The sequence below is a fragment of the Callorhinus ursinus genome, unplaced genomic scaffold (genome assembly GCF_003265705.2).
Source record: "Callorhinus ursinus isolate GAN/ISIS: 27379988/994484 unplaced genomic scaffold, GSC_fseal_2.0 scaffold5, whole genome shotgun sequence".
NCBI classification, from domain to species: domain Eukaryota; kingdom Metazoa; phylum Chordata; class Mammalia; order Carnivora; family Otariidae; genus Callorhinus; species Callorhinus ursinus.
Window position 1 is genome coordinate 12,709,127 of NW_027397067.1, and position 15,674 is coordinate 12,724,800.

Here is a 15,674-nt window from a genome sequence, read left to right on the forward strand (position 1 = left end):
AGGTGGCCTCATCAGGTAACTCTCCCCTATGCACAAGTCATTGATTTTAGTTCTATAGTGGGTTTTATTACTGTGAAGAAAACCTTTTTATTTCTACCACATGATTTGACACTAAAAATTATTAAAAAGAACTTAACAAACCAAAGCCACGACAAAAAAAACAATGTGTTGTGTATGGATCATTTTTATGCTTGGGACCAGCTTTATTATTTTTGGAACTATTACAAGACTTCTGTTAAACATGTTGAATGTTAAGAGGAAACAGACTCTTGGCAAATGTGGAAAACCAATTACAGAAAACGTCTCTGCTAGAGCTAGAGAAACACAGGGAAGGGATGGGGAGAAGCTGGTCGTCCCCTGCTCTCGCTGCTGAAAATACAGACAGTGGAGTTGCCTTGAAAAGAATAGGACCGTTACATTGTTCTCGATATTTTTGTATTTACAGGCAAAAAATAGCAAAATAATACTTCTCAGTTAAATCTACTTATGTAGTAGAGTACAACACAGAATTACTTTTCTTAAGGTAAAGCTGATACAAGGAAAGCAGCATCTGCCAAATAACCTAGAATATGACTGCTACACAAAAGAAAAAGCTTCACCACTAATAAAGAATTCAGATTACCTTAAATTGTAAACACTTGAATTAGAAATATTAATTTACTCATGGTTTGAGAGCAGATCTGGTGTATCCAGTGTAGTAAAAGCATGCTATCATGTAAATGTTAATTAGAGAGTATCAATCATTTTATCTACATCAATATTGACAAGATTTAAATAAATGAAACTTCAATTTTGAATTGATTAAATTTTGAAAAAGCCAGACAGCTGATCTGGATCAAGAATCAATAAAGGAAATGACGATCTGTATTTAGCTATTCCTTCGTCATGTTCTTGATGTGTTTGGCACGGTGCTAAGCACCAAGACGTGCAGATGAATGACAGGAGCTCTGACTTCAAGGAACCTCCATTTTGCGAAGGGCCAAGCAGCAATTCCAATACAATGTGGTCAATGTTGTAAGAGACTCAGCCCATGTGGAAGGACACAAGGAAGTCTTCATAGGGTTTTCCTGACAGAAAGAACAGCATCCTCGAGGGCTAAAGTGTGTGGGGGACAGGAGTAGTTTGCTGTGTGAAAGGGGGAAAAAAAACGCAGCAGGGAAAGGCCACAAATGAAACTGGAGGTGTCGATAAGGGGCCAGATCATGATGGATGTCTGAGGCAGGCCCCAGCCAAGAAGGGAAGGAAAGGCACATTCACTTGGACTTTTGGAAAAGACTTTTAAGAAGTGTGGGCCGAGTGAATCAGCAAGGTGAGGCAACCGGGGGCAGCCGCCATGGGAAGCCATCCCCACCCCAGGCTGAGGGGTTAAAGAAGGAAGATGGCGCACCAGAATCTGGTTGTGTGCCGGAGCCCAGGAAGAGAGGGTGGCCACCTGTTGGGTGAGAAGTACTAGTACAAAGATACAGGAGTAGGTGCTTGCTATTAGATTTAAAATAGTTTTACACGTTCATAAGATGTTTTAAATATTTGTATTTGAAAAACATCAGATGGGGACGCCTGGTTGGCTCAGTCGTTAGGTGTCTGCCTTCGGCTCAGGTCATGATCCCAGGGTCCTGGGATCGAGCCCCACATCGGGCTCCCTGCTCTGCGGGAAGCCTGCTTCTCCCTCTCCCACTCCCCCTGCTTGTGTTCCCTCTCTCGCTGTGTCTCTCCCTGTCAAATAAATAAATAAAATCTTAAAAAAAAAAAAAAGAAAGAAAAATATCAGATGGTAAGAGCTTCATTATGGAACACTGTAAAACTACAATAAAGTAAAAAGACAACCCCTGGCTAATGAGACCAGGCTTCGGTCAGACCTGCCCCTCTAGGCGCCTTAGGGACTAAGACATTGATGGCAGCAGGACTTGTGGATCGGGTCGCCCAACGCTGGCCTGTCCTCCACGCTGTGCTGTCCGCCTCCCTGTCAGTGTTTTACGGGAAATGGAGGAGCATTTGTTGGCCAAGGACAAAGAGCACTGGGTGCTGGTTGTGGGGCGGGTGGGGGCGGAGGATAGCTGAACACGATTCTTTCATCCCTCTCTGTCCCCGGAACCTCAAATCCTAGTGCTGATCCTTAATCACAAAAGTTAAACAGACTTAGGCAACTCAATTTTCAGTGATAATGAGCATCAGAAATCACATGGATTAATGAGTCGCAAGTGATCCCCTTCAGAATAATTTTATTTCTAATTTCTTAACCCTCCCAATACAGGCACCGTGAACAAGCAATGACAGGGAATGTTTTGAGACTGAAAGCCCCTTTCCCCCGGACTTTGGCAGAGCTACCCAGGAGCACGACCTGTCCACTGCCTGTAGCACCAGGCCTCTAGAGGCCAAGGTGAATGTGAGAGGCAGCAACCCTCTACCCCTGATTGTCATGAAGGATGTGCCACTTCTCAGCTGAAGGTACAGACTGAAGAAGAAAGCGGCGGGGGCGGGTGGGGGGGGGAAGTCTTGAAAGTACCAGCCCTTTCTCTCAGCTTTATGCTACTGAACCCCCAGATTCCTGCCACGCATTCTTGGTCTCCCCTCCTTTTTCCGTCTTCTGAAGATCTGAGTGACTTGGCAGCCTTCGGCCGATACTGACTGTGGACGCCAGCACCTCTGCTGGGATGGACACCAACTCGATGTACCCAACACAGCCAGCCGGTATTCTCGGGGTCCCATGAAGCCAGAGGCCTGAAAGAAGAAAAAGAACGAAGAGAAAGAGAAAATGCCGAAAAGCAGAAGGTGAGCGGACTTTCCCATGTGCTACTGCCCACGTCCACGTCTCGTTAAAAGAGACTAGAGATGCAAATTTCAGGGGGTGTTTCTCTTCAAAGGTGACAGGCATGCTTGACTTTTGGTAGCAAACTAAGCACAGATGGCGCTCTGGTAGCCACAGGCTCACCTGAAATATAAATGGATGAAAGGACAAAATATTTAAATGTGTAACTGTTGAAAAAAATCTGATCAAAAGTGCATTAATGATCACACCCATAGAAATAACTAAGCCTGCTCAGTGAGGGATTGAGAACACATAGCCACATGGCTTTGAGCAGAGTCAGACAGGATTCTAGGCCCAATTCCCAGCTCTGCACCACCCCCCCATCTGACTTCAGGCAAGCTACCTAACCTTTCTGCATCTTTTTTTTTTTTTTTAAGATTTTATTTGTTTATTTGAGAGAGAGAATGAGAGACAGAGAGCACGAGAGGGAAGAGGGTCAGAGGGAGAAGCAGACTCTCTGCCAAGCAGGGAGCCCGATGTGGGACTCGATCCCGGGACTCCAGGATCATGACCTGAGCCGAAGGCAGTCGCCCAACCAATTGAGCCACCCAGGCGCCCCAACCTTTCTGCATCTTTAAAATGGGGATAATAGGGGCGCCTGAGTGGCTCAGTCCATGAAGCGTCTGCCTGTGGCTCAGGTCCTGATCCCAGGGTCCTGGGATGGAGCCCCACATGGGGCTCCCTGCTCAGCCAAAGGAGAGTCTGCTTCTCCCCTTCCTTCTGCCCCTTATCCCCTACTCATGCACTCTCTCTCTCTCAAATAAATAAAATCTTAAAAAAAAATATCCTATTTAATAAATAAATAAATAAATAAATAAATAAATAAATAAATAAAATGGGGATAATAATGTACCTGCTCCCTAGGATTTTTGTGAGGATCTAAGACACTTAAAACAGTGCTTGGTATATACCAAGTGTTTGGTAAATATTATGATTCTATACAGCTTATTCTACAGTTATATATGGAATACCAAAGCAAAAGTCCTAAGGAAAAGACTTGCTGGAAAAGTCTCAAACTTACTTGGCTAGTCATTTCATGCCTTATAGACTATATCGTACAACCTGCTGCTTATGTTTATTACACACAGCTTATTTCCCTCAGCTTAATCCCTAACTTTTAATCATTTATTCAATAACTTTCAGGTAAAATTAGTTTAATTCTAGAAATTAACAATTCAAATTCTAGAAGTCTAAGTAATCAAAACTAAATTCGCATCACTCACAGACATCCACACGACTATTCACGTTTCACTTCTGGGGACAGCTAGAATCTTTATGCTGATGATTTCTGCTTTTATTCCCATATTATGATGGGTGAGGTAGAGGAGATTGGGACAACTGTCATTTAAGGAAGTTGCAACAATGTTTTAAATTTTTCATTGTATCTCTTCTCTTTTTTCCTTTTCCATACCACAAAACAATGACAACAACGAAAAAACATATTAAATTAGTAAAATTTTGAGGAAAGTCTGTACGATAAATTTATTTAACATCAAATCTGGTTTAGTGGAAATCCCTCTAATAAGGAATGAGGTCATGTCTCTCGCAATGAATCATGTCCATTAAATTTATCTTGTTTTCTGGATGTTTTCCTTCCTTCATTTGTTTGTCATTTCCAAGTCTCTAATTCTTGTTGATTGTTCAATTAAATGAAATCATTGACTTTTTTTTAATTTTGAAGAGGGCATTAAACTGAAGCTACAATATATTATAATCTATATTGGTGATGCCTGAAATTGTTGAATCACTATTTGGTACACCTGAAACTAATATAACACTGTATATTAACTATACTGGAATTAAAATAAAATCCTTAAAAAATTAAAATAGATTTAAATATATGCATATGTATACATATACATACATATATAAACACACAGGTAATCTGTATGAACTCAAGTCTGCTTTTAACTCTACAATAATTTTTCCTATCCAGCTTTTTAAAAAGCAAATGCAACTTAGTTTTATTCAAAACTCTCCAAACATTTTCCATTTGTGTATCTCTTATTTCATTTGTGTCTTCTTTCCTTTGACATCTTTCTACTCCTTTGATACTGAGAACAAAATAGGAAAGATGGCTATTCTTTATTATAATATTCCTTTACCTAGAAAACTTATTTAGGATGAAAGAAAACCCTGCTCTTCACATTGACTAATAACTGATTGATCTCCATACATTTCTCTACTGCTCTCATTTCCCTTTACTCCAAAATTACACACTGAAAGATTACAACTCCACTTAAATAACTCCCATAAACATTCAAAGATGATCTGAGAACTGAAATCTCCTCGAGGGCTCTTTAAAAGAGCTCATTTATTCCAAGACCTTGAGATGTGATCCAACACATAGGAGGACATATCAGGAGTTTAAGTCTAGATTTAGAATCAGAGTTATTTTAATAGAAACAAACTTGGAAAGCTACCAGTCTTTTTTACAAATATGGAAACTAAGACCCAGAGAGGCTGTACTATCCAGAACAAGGTTATTTCATATACATATGAGTATGTATGTATGAATATATAGCTTAAAATTTCATAACGGATATTCAGAAAAATTATCATAGGTCTTAAAGGACTCTTGAAAACAAAACTAATCCGTTTTTAAGACAGTTGGCCCTTTTCAGTTACCTTAATATTTTTAATCTTAAAGGAAACCTTTATATCAAACAATGATTTTATTTCCTTGTTGAGAACGATTTTGTATTTTGAAACAGCACCTTTTGCCATTCTCAGAATCCGTAATCTCGTAAAAGTTACGTTTTCCCACTGTGGTGTTCCCACCGTTGAAGGCACTCCCTGGCCGCCGGTACCCTGGCGACCAGAGCCCTCGCTCCGCACCCATCTTGGTCTGTGGAAGGGCGGCGGGCAGGGACAGAGACGTCCGCGACCAGACAATGTCCTGCATTCACGGCGGCCTCGGCCAATCACAGGCCGGCGCCTCCCGGCCCCGCGCGGCGCCACCGGCCACGGCTTGGGCCCGAGAAAACCCAGCCTCTGGGCGGCCATCTGCGGCCATCCCGGGGCAGGGCGCGCCGCGCTCCAAATGCGCCCCGCCCGGAGGAGGGGGCCCATGGCGCGGGCGCCGCGGCGTCCCCTCCTCGGGACACGGGTCGCGCACGGAGGGCAGGACGCGCCGCCCATTCCGGCAAGAACTCGGCGCTGTCCCTTTAAGACGAGCCTCCTCCCGGGGCCTGGAGGAGCGTCGGCGGCCCCGCCGCGGGGGGCAGCGACATCCGGGCTACCGGGCTGGCGACGACGACGGCCCCTCGGGCAGCTCCCAGTCCCTACGGGACGCCCGACTGGCCGCGGCTAGGGAGCGCTGCCGGGGCAAAGGGGGGTGGGGGGCCCTTCGGGGCCACGTGAGTCCCCAGCCCGGGTACAGCCCCGCCGCCGCCCGCCCCCACCTCGCGGACGCCCGGGCTCGGACGCTGAGGCCGGCACGCGGGTCACGGACGCTTCGCCCGCGGGACCGCGCCGCGCGCGCCCGCTTCGGGGCCCGCCCCACCTCCTGCGCGTGCACAGGGGCGGGGCGCCGGGGAGACAGCCAATCAGCGCCGGCCGGCCAGGGACCGCCTCTGAAGTCCTCGCGGGGGGCGGTGCGGGAGGGAGAACTTCGTGGGGGGCGCGGCGCCCGAGGGCGGACCGGGCAAAGCAGGAGTGCGGGAGGGGCTGGGAAGCTAGGCTTGCGGCGGTCCGGCTCCGATCCTGAAGCACCGAGGAAGTGAAAGGGGCGGGAGCGGTGGGGTGGGCCGCGGGCGGCGCGTGAGAACCGGCGCGGGCGGGCAAACGGGAGGAGAGGGGGAGGTGCCGGGAGCAGGTGGTGCGGCCGGAGGGGGGCGGGGGAGGGAGTGAGAGGGACTGGCGGGGGGGGGGGGGGCGGGTAGCGATTAGGCACGTCCTCGAGATAGGAGGACTGGGGATGGACTTGCCGAGTTAATAAGCGTAAAGCCAGAATCTGTCAAGGTTTATTTATGCAGCTCAGAGAACTTGAAAAAGTTTTGAGCTTACTGGTGGAGATAGGTTCTAAAATTTTCCTCTATCCGAATTTTTTAAAACATATTTTTAGTATCTGGTGGTATTTATTAAGACAAAGTTGATCACAGGATTTCATGAGGGTTGGGAGAAAAGGAACAAAAGGCATTTAAAAAGAAAAATCGTATCTGTGATCCACTCTACCGAAATTTTGAGAAAGAATATGTTTCAGCAATCGGATACATTGAGTTAATTTTTAGGGCAGAGTAGGGGCTCTGTTGGTTGGAAGACGGAAAGGCAAGACTCACCGTCAGGTGATCATGAACAAGCCTTACACTAAAGCCTCGTTTTCCTCACCTGAAAAAAATTGGAGCAATGAGCTCCCCTACTGATCGCGCAGCGTGTTTTGTAATTCAGCGTATATTGGAAGAGAAGTAGGATATAAGCATTGTCCAGTTGCGTGGGTGGGGTTCCCTGGGGAGCGGTCCTGGGTCGTCTTCTCTGTGCGCTCTCCGGATGGTGTTTGGTCCACTCTCAGAGGGCCGTCCTGCTTCCAGACCGCCCTGTTCTGAGATCCAGGCATATCAAACTTGGGTGCCGCAGAAATCTGCCAACCTGTGTGTCCCAAACGGAGCTCCGCACCTTTCCTCCAAACTGCCCGAGTCTCCCATCCCAGCAACTGCTTCACTACAGCTTGGACATCAGCCCCCAGCCCCTTCCCGCAGTCATGAAGCCCCAGGATCCGTTTTACTTCCGTCCTTCTGGTCGTCTGGTTGTCGCTCCTGCCACGCTCTGACTTCCTCTGTACAGGCCACGAGCGTCCTCCACCTGGACTACGGTAGTTTTCTGCTCACTAGTCTTTCGGCCTCGGGCTTCGCCCCACCCCCATCTCGACACTGCAACCGGAGAGGTATACTTCATTGTAAAGTAAATCCGATCGTGTTATTCCCGTTTAAAATCTCTTAGAATATCTCCGTTGCCCTCAGGATCGATTCTATCTCCTTAAATTGGTTTTGCAAGGCCCTCCTAATCCTGTTTCCGTCCCCGTCCCTAGCAGAATCGTTTACGACCAGCCACTCCTCCCACCCTTCCCTGAGTTCCAGCCTACCTGAATTGCTTTCAGTTCTCCAAGGCGAGAGAGTCCTCTCTAGCTTCTGCAGCACTCCCCGGTCTCCTTCTTTCTGAAGAGGTGGCTTCCTTCCCTTCCCTCACCTCCTAGCCCCAAAGTGAAGGACCAGTTGTATCCCTACGTCCACGGTGCACCCGTCGCCCTACCCTGCGGTCGCCTGTTGCGCCGCCTGAGTGTTACATCCCACAGCAGCTCTTCAGAACGGGGGCCGCATCCTGCTCACCATTGTTCCCAGTTCCCAGGATGGTACTCGGCAATACTGGTCGGAGCCCAATAACCTTTTAGGAATATACCGTGATCTGCTCAGGGAAACAAAAATCAGGGTAGCCTTAGGTATCTACTGATAGATTTATTTTATATTGCTGTGTTTTTCAGTTTTGAATGCTCCTCTCTTAATAAGTTTCTCTATTAAGAACCAATTTTTTTTTAAAAGGTATAATAAATTTTACTTAAACCATTCGGACGTTTTTGTCACAATTAACTATAAATCTCCCTTAGCAGCAATATGTGTGTGGTTTGTGAAGTGAAATTCTGGAACAGTGGCTCCCTGTTTAATGCTAATGGGCAGAAATGTTCATTTTAAGCCCAGGCTCTGAAATTTTAAAACGGAGCTGAAACTAATGCCCCACTAATGATAGTGGAAGGAAAGAGTATTATGGTAAGAGTTCTGATCCTTGATTCTTACTATTAAATTTTAGAACAGCAATTATCAATATGTTAAGGAATTGTCCTGATACTGACTTAAAAAAAAAATCCTGTACTCTTAATATTTTTCTTTTGTTTAGGAGATGTCATGGTAACAAACTGAAATTCTCATTTTCCTTGTGCTCAGAGCTAGCAATGCTACATATGTACATTTAGATCGGTAGTATTTCTAAACACCACCCTGCTACACACTTTCAGTAAAATTAAACAAGAATTCTTTGTTGAGAGATGTAATATTTGGAGGGGAGGATAAGGGAATAAATCTTAACTACTACAAATTGTTTCCCTTCAGCCTTACTCTGAAGGAGATCCTTGTTGGTTTTCTCATTACTGTACATCTAGCCTGTTGACTTTGTTACACTTTGGTGGAAGGGAGTATAATTTAGTAAGAAATCAAACTTTTTAAAAGAAGAGAAAGTTTCTTTAGTAAAATAAGCAAAAAATAAGTGAGATTATATAAAGGTAAAAGCAAGTAATGTATTTAAAGTATTGGAAGCAGAAAAAAATATGCATTATAATTATTTACTATTTCTGTAGGTAAGTATTCTCCCAGTTATGTATCATACCTGTTTACAGGACAAACCAAGTGATTATTGTAAACAAATGATAAGGGAAAAGTAAATCCCAAAGAGCTTCTCTTTGTGTATGTAGGCTTGCATAATTTTGAGTTTAAGAAAACATTTTAGGCACCGATTTGGAAAAGTCCTATAAGTGCACTTTACTGACATTTTGGCTAGCTGCATTTTTCGGTTTTAAACGTGTTAAAAAATCTTATTTCCAAATGTTGTGGTGTGGTAAATGACATTTAAAAGTTTTTATAGTGAAACATTTTTTTTAAATAGCCCATTTTAAGAGTGTATCTACAATGAAATACATTTCAGCCTTATTTGAGCATGGCAAACCTGATTAGGCGACCGCTTGAAAGAAACACACGTGTAATATGAGATCTAAGATTGCCATTTGCTACATTTGTTGGTTTTAGCAGAGATTTCAAGTTAATTGGGCATTGAGAATAAACTGCCAATCTAGCAGAGATACGCAGATAGTGATGACTAGCACATAATATAGTGGAAAAAGGTTGGGATTTGGAATTAAGACTCAGGTCTAAATCAGCTAGTTTTATGCCTTCTGCCAGTTATGCCTGAGAGTTTCCACATTATAAATTAGCAACTATTTACCATCCTGACCAGCTCACACTGCTGATGTGAGAAGCAAATGAGGATAATGTATACCACCAATCTTAAAATACTGGCCAAATAGTAGTTACCCTTTCTGTTCTATACATTATGCTTTGGACGTGGAGACATTTGGTTTTCACAGAAATCACACACACACAATGAAAAAAATCTAAGAAGAAAATAAAATTACTTTTTCATAAACTGATTCCCTAAGTAGGGATTATGTACTTGCATTTATTCATGGGTAATCCTGATATTAGAGGAAACTGGAGGACTCTATATAAAAAATAACTATTGGAGTAAGTTTAAGAGGATTCTGGTACAGTCTGGATTTTGTTATGCTCTACATATTATACAAGAGCAAGAGGTTGTGTGTGTGTGTGTGTGTGTGACACTAATAAAAATGGATAAAGAAAAATAAGGCAAATAATGAAGCATACTTGCTTCAGTGCTCACTGTCAAAGGTTAAAAGAGGAAGATGTTCTTCAATGACAACATTGTAATACATATTATTGACTCATGATAAATCTGAAGGATAAAGTAGCAACAAAAACCCTTCTATTATTCCTGGCTCCTTCAAGCAAGTCTGAAATATTTGGCCAGTGGTTAATCATCCTCCCAGGTTTGACTGAGAACTTACTATGTGCAGAAAGGGACAATGCACACTGTATGGATGGCAAAAGAAACACAAGATGCATTTTTTCTCAAGGAAGCTAAAATCACAGTTTGAGAAAGAAAAAAAGCAAAGCCCTAAATGCATCTGTGAGTGAGCCTCCATTCTTTTGAGGAATGGGTAGCTGGGCAGACCCTTTCCCACCCACCTTTCTCTGCAACCTCCTAACCCCACAAGCAAGCAGAGGAGGTGACTCCTGCCTTGAATACAGCACTCTCACCCCCCTGCCATTCTACTGTTACAGCCCCATTCTCTTGGCTCCTAAAATTTTCAATTTTCTAAAGCTGCCCCTTAAAATGTAAATCTCTTGGGGGGGGGGGCACAGATGGCGCTTTAAGTTAACACCTAAATAATCTTTCACCTGGTCAACAGAGATGGGTTCTATCCTGCGGAGACGAAGAAAGGGAACAAGATGGCTAAATAAGAGACTGTGAACAACAAAGGTAGAAAGGAAGAAATGATCAATGACCCAGTGAGGTGGGACCCAAAAGAGCTTTGACAGTTTTGCCTGGAGCTTCTCGGGCTCCATTTCTGTGCTGGTGTGGCGTCATGCTGTGGGATTCCAGCCTCGCTCAGACTTCCAGGATCTGTTCATCTGCCCCACCCATATTCCTTCTCAGTCAGGGAATTCCACTGAATTCAGACCAGCTTGGGGGTAAACACGGGACTAGAACAAAAAGCAGTCTGAAGGTCAGAAGACTTGAATTCTTTTTGACTTTGAGCCATTCAGACCTTCCATAGACGACAATTTCCACATTTTTATGTAAAAGGAGAGAGTGGATTACATTCCTGTTCCGCTCTGGGTTTCTCCCTTTCCCTGCTAACTTCTCCAACTCTTTTTACTCCAAAGGCGAAACACCCCAAAAGTCCATGGATGAATGCATGAATAAAAAAATGTGGTATATACATACAATGAAATATTGCTCAGCCTTAAGAAAGGAAGGAAATCCTGACACAGGCAGCAACATGGATAAGCCTTGAAGGCATGATGCAAAGTGAAATAAGCCAGACACAAAAAGAAACATTGTTCGATTCCCCTCATAGGAAGTACTTAAGAGTAGTCAAATTCACAAAGGAAATAGAACAGAAAGTAGAGCAGAGGTTTCCAGGCACTGAAGTGGGGAGGTAATGGGGAGCTATTGTTTAAGGGGTACAGATTTTTAGTTTGGGAAGATGAAAAAACTCTGGAGAGGGCTAAAATGGTGACAGTTGCGGAGCAATGTGAATGTGATTAATGTCGCTGAACTGTACACTTAAAAATGGTTAAAATGGTACATTTCATATTATGTATATTTTATCACAAAAATTATTTTATTTTATTTTTAAGATCTTATTTTTTATTTGAGAGAAAGAGTGAGCACAAGCTGAGGGAGAGGGAGAAGCAGGCTCCCCGCTGAGCAGGCCCAAGACCCTGGGATCATGACCTGAGCCAAAGACAGCCACTTAGCCAAAGGCAGCCGCTTAACCGACTGAGCCACCCAGGCGCCCCAACACACACACACACACACAATTTTTAAACAAACAGCCTTGGAAGCCCTCAGTGGGATCCCTGCTTGAAGACCTGTTTTGTGTCATCTGCCTCATGCCTTGCCCCTGACTTTTCCGTGTGGCTATTTGAGTTTTGGCCCATCCTCAATCTCTGCCTGCATGACAGGACCCCCTCCCTAGCCCCCTGCAGGGAACGCTCCTCATTCTCCCTCATACCCACTCCTGGACTCCCCTGGCTCTTCTCAAGCAAACTCCCTTCTTACAAACTCCCGAGTGCTCTGCCACGACTCCAGAGCTGTCATCCCAACCCTGAGCCTTGTTCTCCCATGTTCACGCGGGACATGGCCTGGAACCACCCCACTTCTGAAGTGCATCCACGTGTAGCCTATACCCACAGCCTTCGTTCTTCCCCCATGGCTTTGATTTTTTTTTTTTTAAAGAGTTTATTTATTTATTTGACAGAGAGAGACACAGCAAGAGAGGGAACACAAGCCGGGGGAGTGGGAGAGGGAGAAGGAGGCTTCCCGCGGAGCAGGGAGCCCCATGCGGGTTTCGATCCCAGGACCCTGGGATCATGACCTGAGCCGAAGGCAGACGCTTAACGAGTGAGCCACCCAGGCGCCCCTTTGGCTTTGATTTTATTACACCTGCTCTTCAAACTCACAGAGACCCCATCCACTTAGCCTCTCCCCCAGCCCTGCTCTGTACTTCGGGGGTGGACACGGTACCCTGACACACAGGCTTACTGGCTGCAGCCCCAATGGAGCCCAAAGTGAAGTCTATCAGTGCTTTTCTCCAAGGCCCTTAATGATTTCCTCTTACACTCTAAAACGGCACCCTTGAAGCCTCATTCCGTGTCACCTTCGGCCTCTCCTCATGCCATGTGACAGAGCACTGCCTCATCATGTTCCCACATCGCCCTGCGTGAATGGACCGCATTTGGTATTGCCCATGCTGAGCGCTCCAGAAGTGCTACCCTCCCTCTTGTTCCAAGTTTCTGCACCAGCAGATCCCACTGCCTGCCAAGCCGATTCTTTGGCCAGATCCTATTCTTTGGGTCTCAGCTGGGACCTCATTTCCGAGAAAGCACTCACTGGGCCCTACCTCAGTCTGCAGGAAGAGGGTGCGCATGCCCCTAGTACCTGCTGCTTATCCCCACTATTGCAATCAGACTGCAATCTCCCCAGGTGTGCGATTCATGGGACAGAGACTGTGGCTTATTCGTAGGGCATCCTCCGAGTCCAATACAGGGCCCAGCACAAGAGAACTGGTTGGAAACTGGTCACTGAATATACTTTTAAGAACACATGAAAAGAAAAAAAGAACACATGGTTATAGGTTTGATCTAATAGACGATCATCTGGCTTACAATTTTACTTCTGTGATTTTATTATATTCTTATAAATAGCAAATCATTACCTTTTACCTTAACTTTTTTTTATCAACAACTACTTGATTTTAATACTTTGTATTAACAGTAGAATTAGGTTTGATGGCACGTAACAGAAAATCCTCAAATAACGTTAGCATAAACAAAATAGAAATTTTATCCCAGTTCTGTACAAGTGCAAGGACAGATGGTGTTGGGCTGATGTGTGTCTCACTTCAAATCTTCAGGCATCGATTTTCTTTGACTTCGCCATTTGGAAGATTTGCCTCTATCTCTGTGGTCCGAGATGGAGGCTAGAGTCAAATTCTGGGCAGCAGGGTGGAGGGAAGAATAAAGAAAGGGTGAAGGGCACGCACCAAGTGTCTTTCTGGAAGTTCTTCTGAAGCTCACATCCAACGTGTTTGCCTATGCACTGTTGGGCTGATTTAACCACCCTTAGCTGCAAGGGAGGCTGACATACACCATCTTTGTTTTGAGCAGCCATGTGCCCAGCTAAAATTTCTATTGGTGTGGAAGCAGAGGACCAACGAGTATTGGGGGCCAAAAGAAGGGCGGGCCATCCCTGAATTTGAAAAGTTACAGATAATGTCAACATTATCATCCAGATGAATCTAGATTCGAAACGTCTTCTTCCCAAATCTTCATCTCCTTTGTCGAGAGGTCATGACATTTAGACCCAGGAGTTTTTATAGCAAGCAAGTTATTAAATTTCCAGGGTTTTTTGTATTAGCCGGTATTGTAAGAAACAAGTGCTACCAATTCGTCCTCAGGATGAGGCTCAGAGATGAGGTGATGGGGCGTTGGAAGTGAAGGGTGAAAGTAGAGTAGAGGGCTCAGAAATAATAGAGAAAGGATTGCACATTTTCACGCTCCTGGTATGACCCCGAGTCTCCCTGGGTGCATTTGTTTTGTGCTGTGTTTTCCCCTTGGCTCTCCGGGGAGTGTTCTAGCCCTTCCTTCCTCAAGCCCCTGCAGTTCCTCCCCGGGAAGCTGGAGGTGTCTACTCCACCATGGGCCACCTTGGATGCTGCTTTAGACCCAGTGCCAGTGCCGCCCTTCTCCCATTGCCCCAGTGGAGGGATCAATCAGAGCAATCTCTGAAACAGGACAGGGTGCACACGCTACTTGCCTGGGCCTCGGACAGTGCTTGGGACCCCAGCCTGCACTCCATAAACCTGCTCTCGCTCGCCCCCAGCCTGGTTGTCCTTGTCACCCTCAGCCCCTCACCCACACACCGGGCCCCATACTCAGCTAGTCTCTCTTTCATCCTCCCTTCCGTGCTTCTCTGTGCTTCTCCCTTGCCTGTCTGAGCTCCCCTGCCCCTCCCCACAGTCCCTTCCAGTGCTCTTGGAAACCCTGATTCCTCTGGAAGCTTCATCCTGTTTTTATTCTCCACACCTCACTCACTGTGAATCAACTTCCCTGAATAACCTCACCCAAAGGTCAGCCCTCCATCTCTCTTCCTGAGCGGAGGACCCTGCTCCTGCCTCAGCCCCTTGGCTACTCCCCCTCCATGGGCTGCTTCCTCTCTTCCTGCAGACTTGCCAGAGCTCCCTCACTTTGAGAGAGGGCTCCCTTGCCTTTGCTGCTCTATCCCTTTCCTTTCTTCCATGGCCAAAGAGGGAGATATACAGAATCCACCGCCCCTCCCCCCCCTGCTTCCCCAGCACTCCAGCGCAAGTCCCAGTCATCACGTTTTACCGGCCACATCTTTGTGAAACTAAGATGTTGACATCATCTGTGACCTCCAAACCACCTAATCAGATAAAGGCATCAGATTCCTGGATTGTAACCTGGCACCATTGTCATTGCTCTTTCATCAAAGTTTTCTCTTGCCTGCTGTCAGGCTGCATCCTCTGGTTCTTTTCTTACCTCTTATGACCACTAGTCAAACAGCAACTCCAATAGCGAATGCTTAATGAGTGTTTATTTTGTGTCAGGCGGAATATAAGGTGCTTTATACACATTATTTCATTTAACTCTTGTACTAACTCTAGGAGGCAGATGTGATTATTATCCCCACTTTATGGATAAGGAAACTGAGGCTTGTACGCTTATGGAGGAAGATGATGTACTCAGAATGATGAAGCTGGTCAGAGGGCTGGATTCAAACCCAGACTTGTGGGATTCCAAAGCAGTGCTTTTTGCCAGTAGAGCACATTGCTTCTACTTTACCTGTTGTTCCTCTTTTCCTGATTACACCCTAACTATGAGACTTCTTGGGGTTCTGCTTTGGACTACCTGCTCATCTGTCTATAGATATTTACTTTAGCAAGGAAGTGTTTGACTTTCATGGGGTGAACTCTCTCATTCATTCATTCATTCTTACCTAT

General features: G+C 45.3%; 1 protein-coding gene across 2 annotated transcripts; it reads right to left on the reverse strand.

The window, feature by feature from the left end:
• Positions 1-201: 201 nt before the first annotated feature.
• On the reverse strand, positions 202-6,245 carry LOC141372793 (uncharacterized). Of its 2 annotated transcripts, none has more exons than XM_073892798.1 (2): positions 5,524-6,245; positions 202-2,718 (listed from the first exon to the last, which is right to left on the reverse strand). In XM_073892798.1, exons 1-2 carry the CDS (start codon positions 5,945-5,947, stop codon positions 2,522-2,524), a joined length of 621 nt encoding a protein of 206 aa, XP_073748899.1. In that variant the 5' UTR covers positions 5,948-6,245; the 3' UTR covers positions 202-2,521. The 2 variants fall into 2 exon arrangements, with proteins under 2 accessions (XP_073748899.1, XP_073748900.1); XM_073892799.1 differs by having other exon boundaries at positions 202-2,929.
• Positions 6,246-15,674: the final 9,429 nt, after the last annotated feature.

Excerpts from the sequence above, each read along its gene's own strand:
- LOC141372793 (XM_073892798.1), bottom strand. The coding sequence starts at position 5,947 with ATGGGCGGCGCGTCCTGCCCTCCGTGCGCGACCCGTGTCCCGAGGAGG. Across the intron at positions 2,719-5,523 it reads GATTCTGAGAATGGCAAAAG|GCCTCTGGCTTCATGGGACC; the intron begins GTGCTGTTTCAA and ends TTCTTCTTTCAG.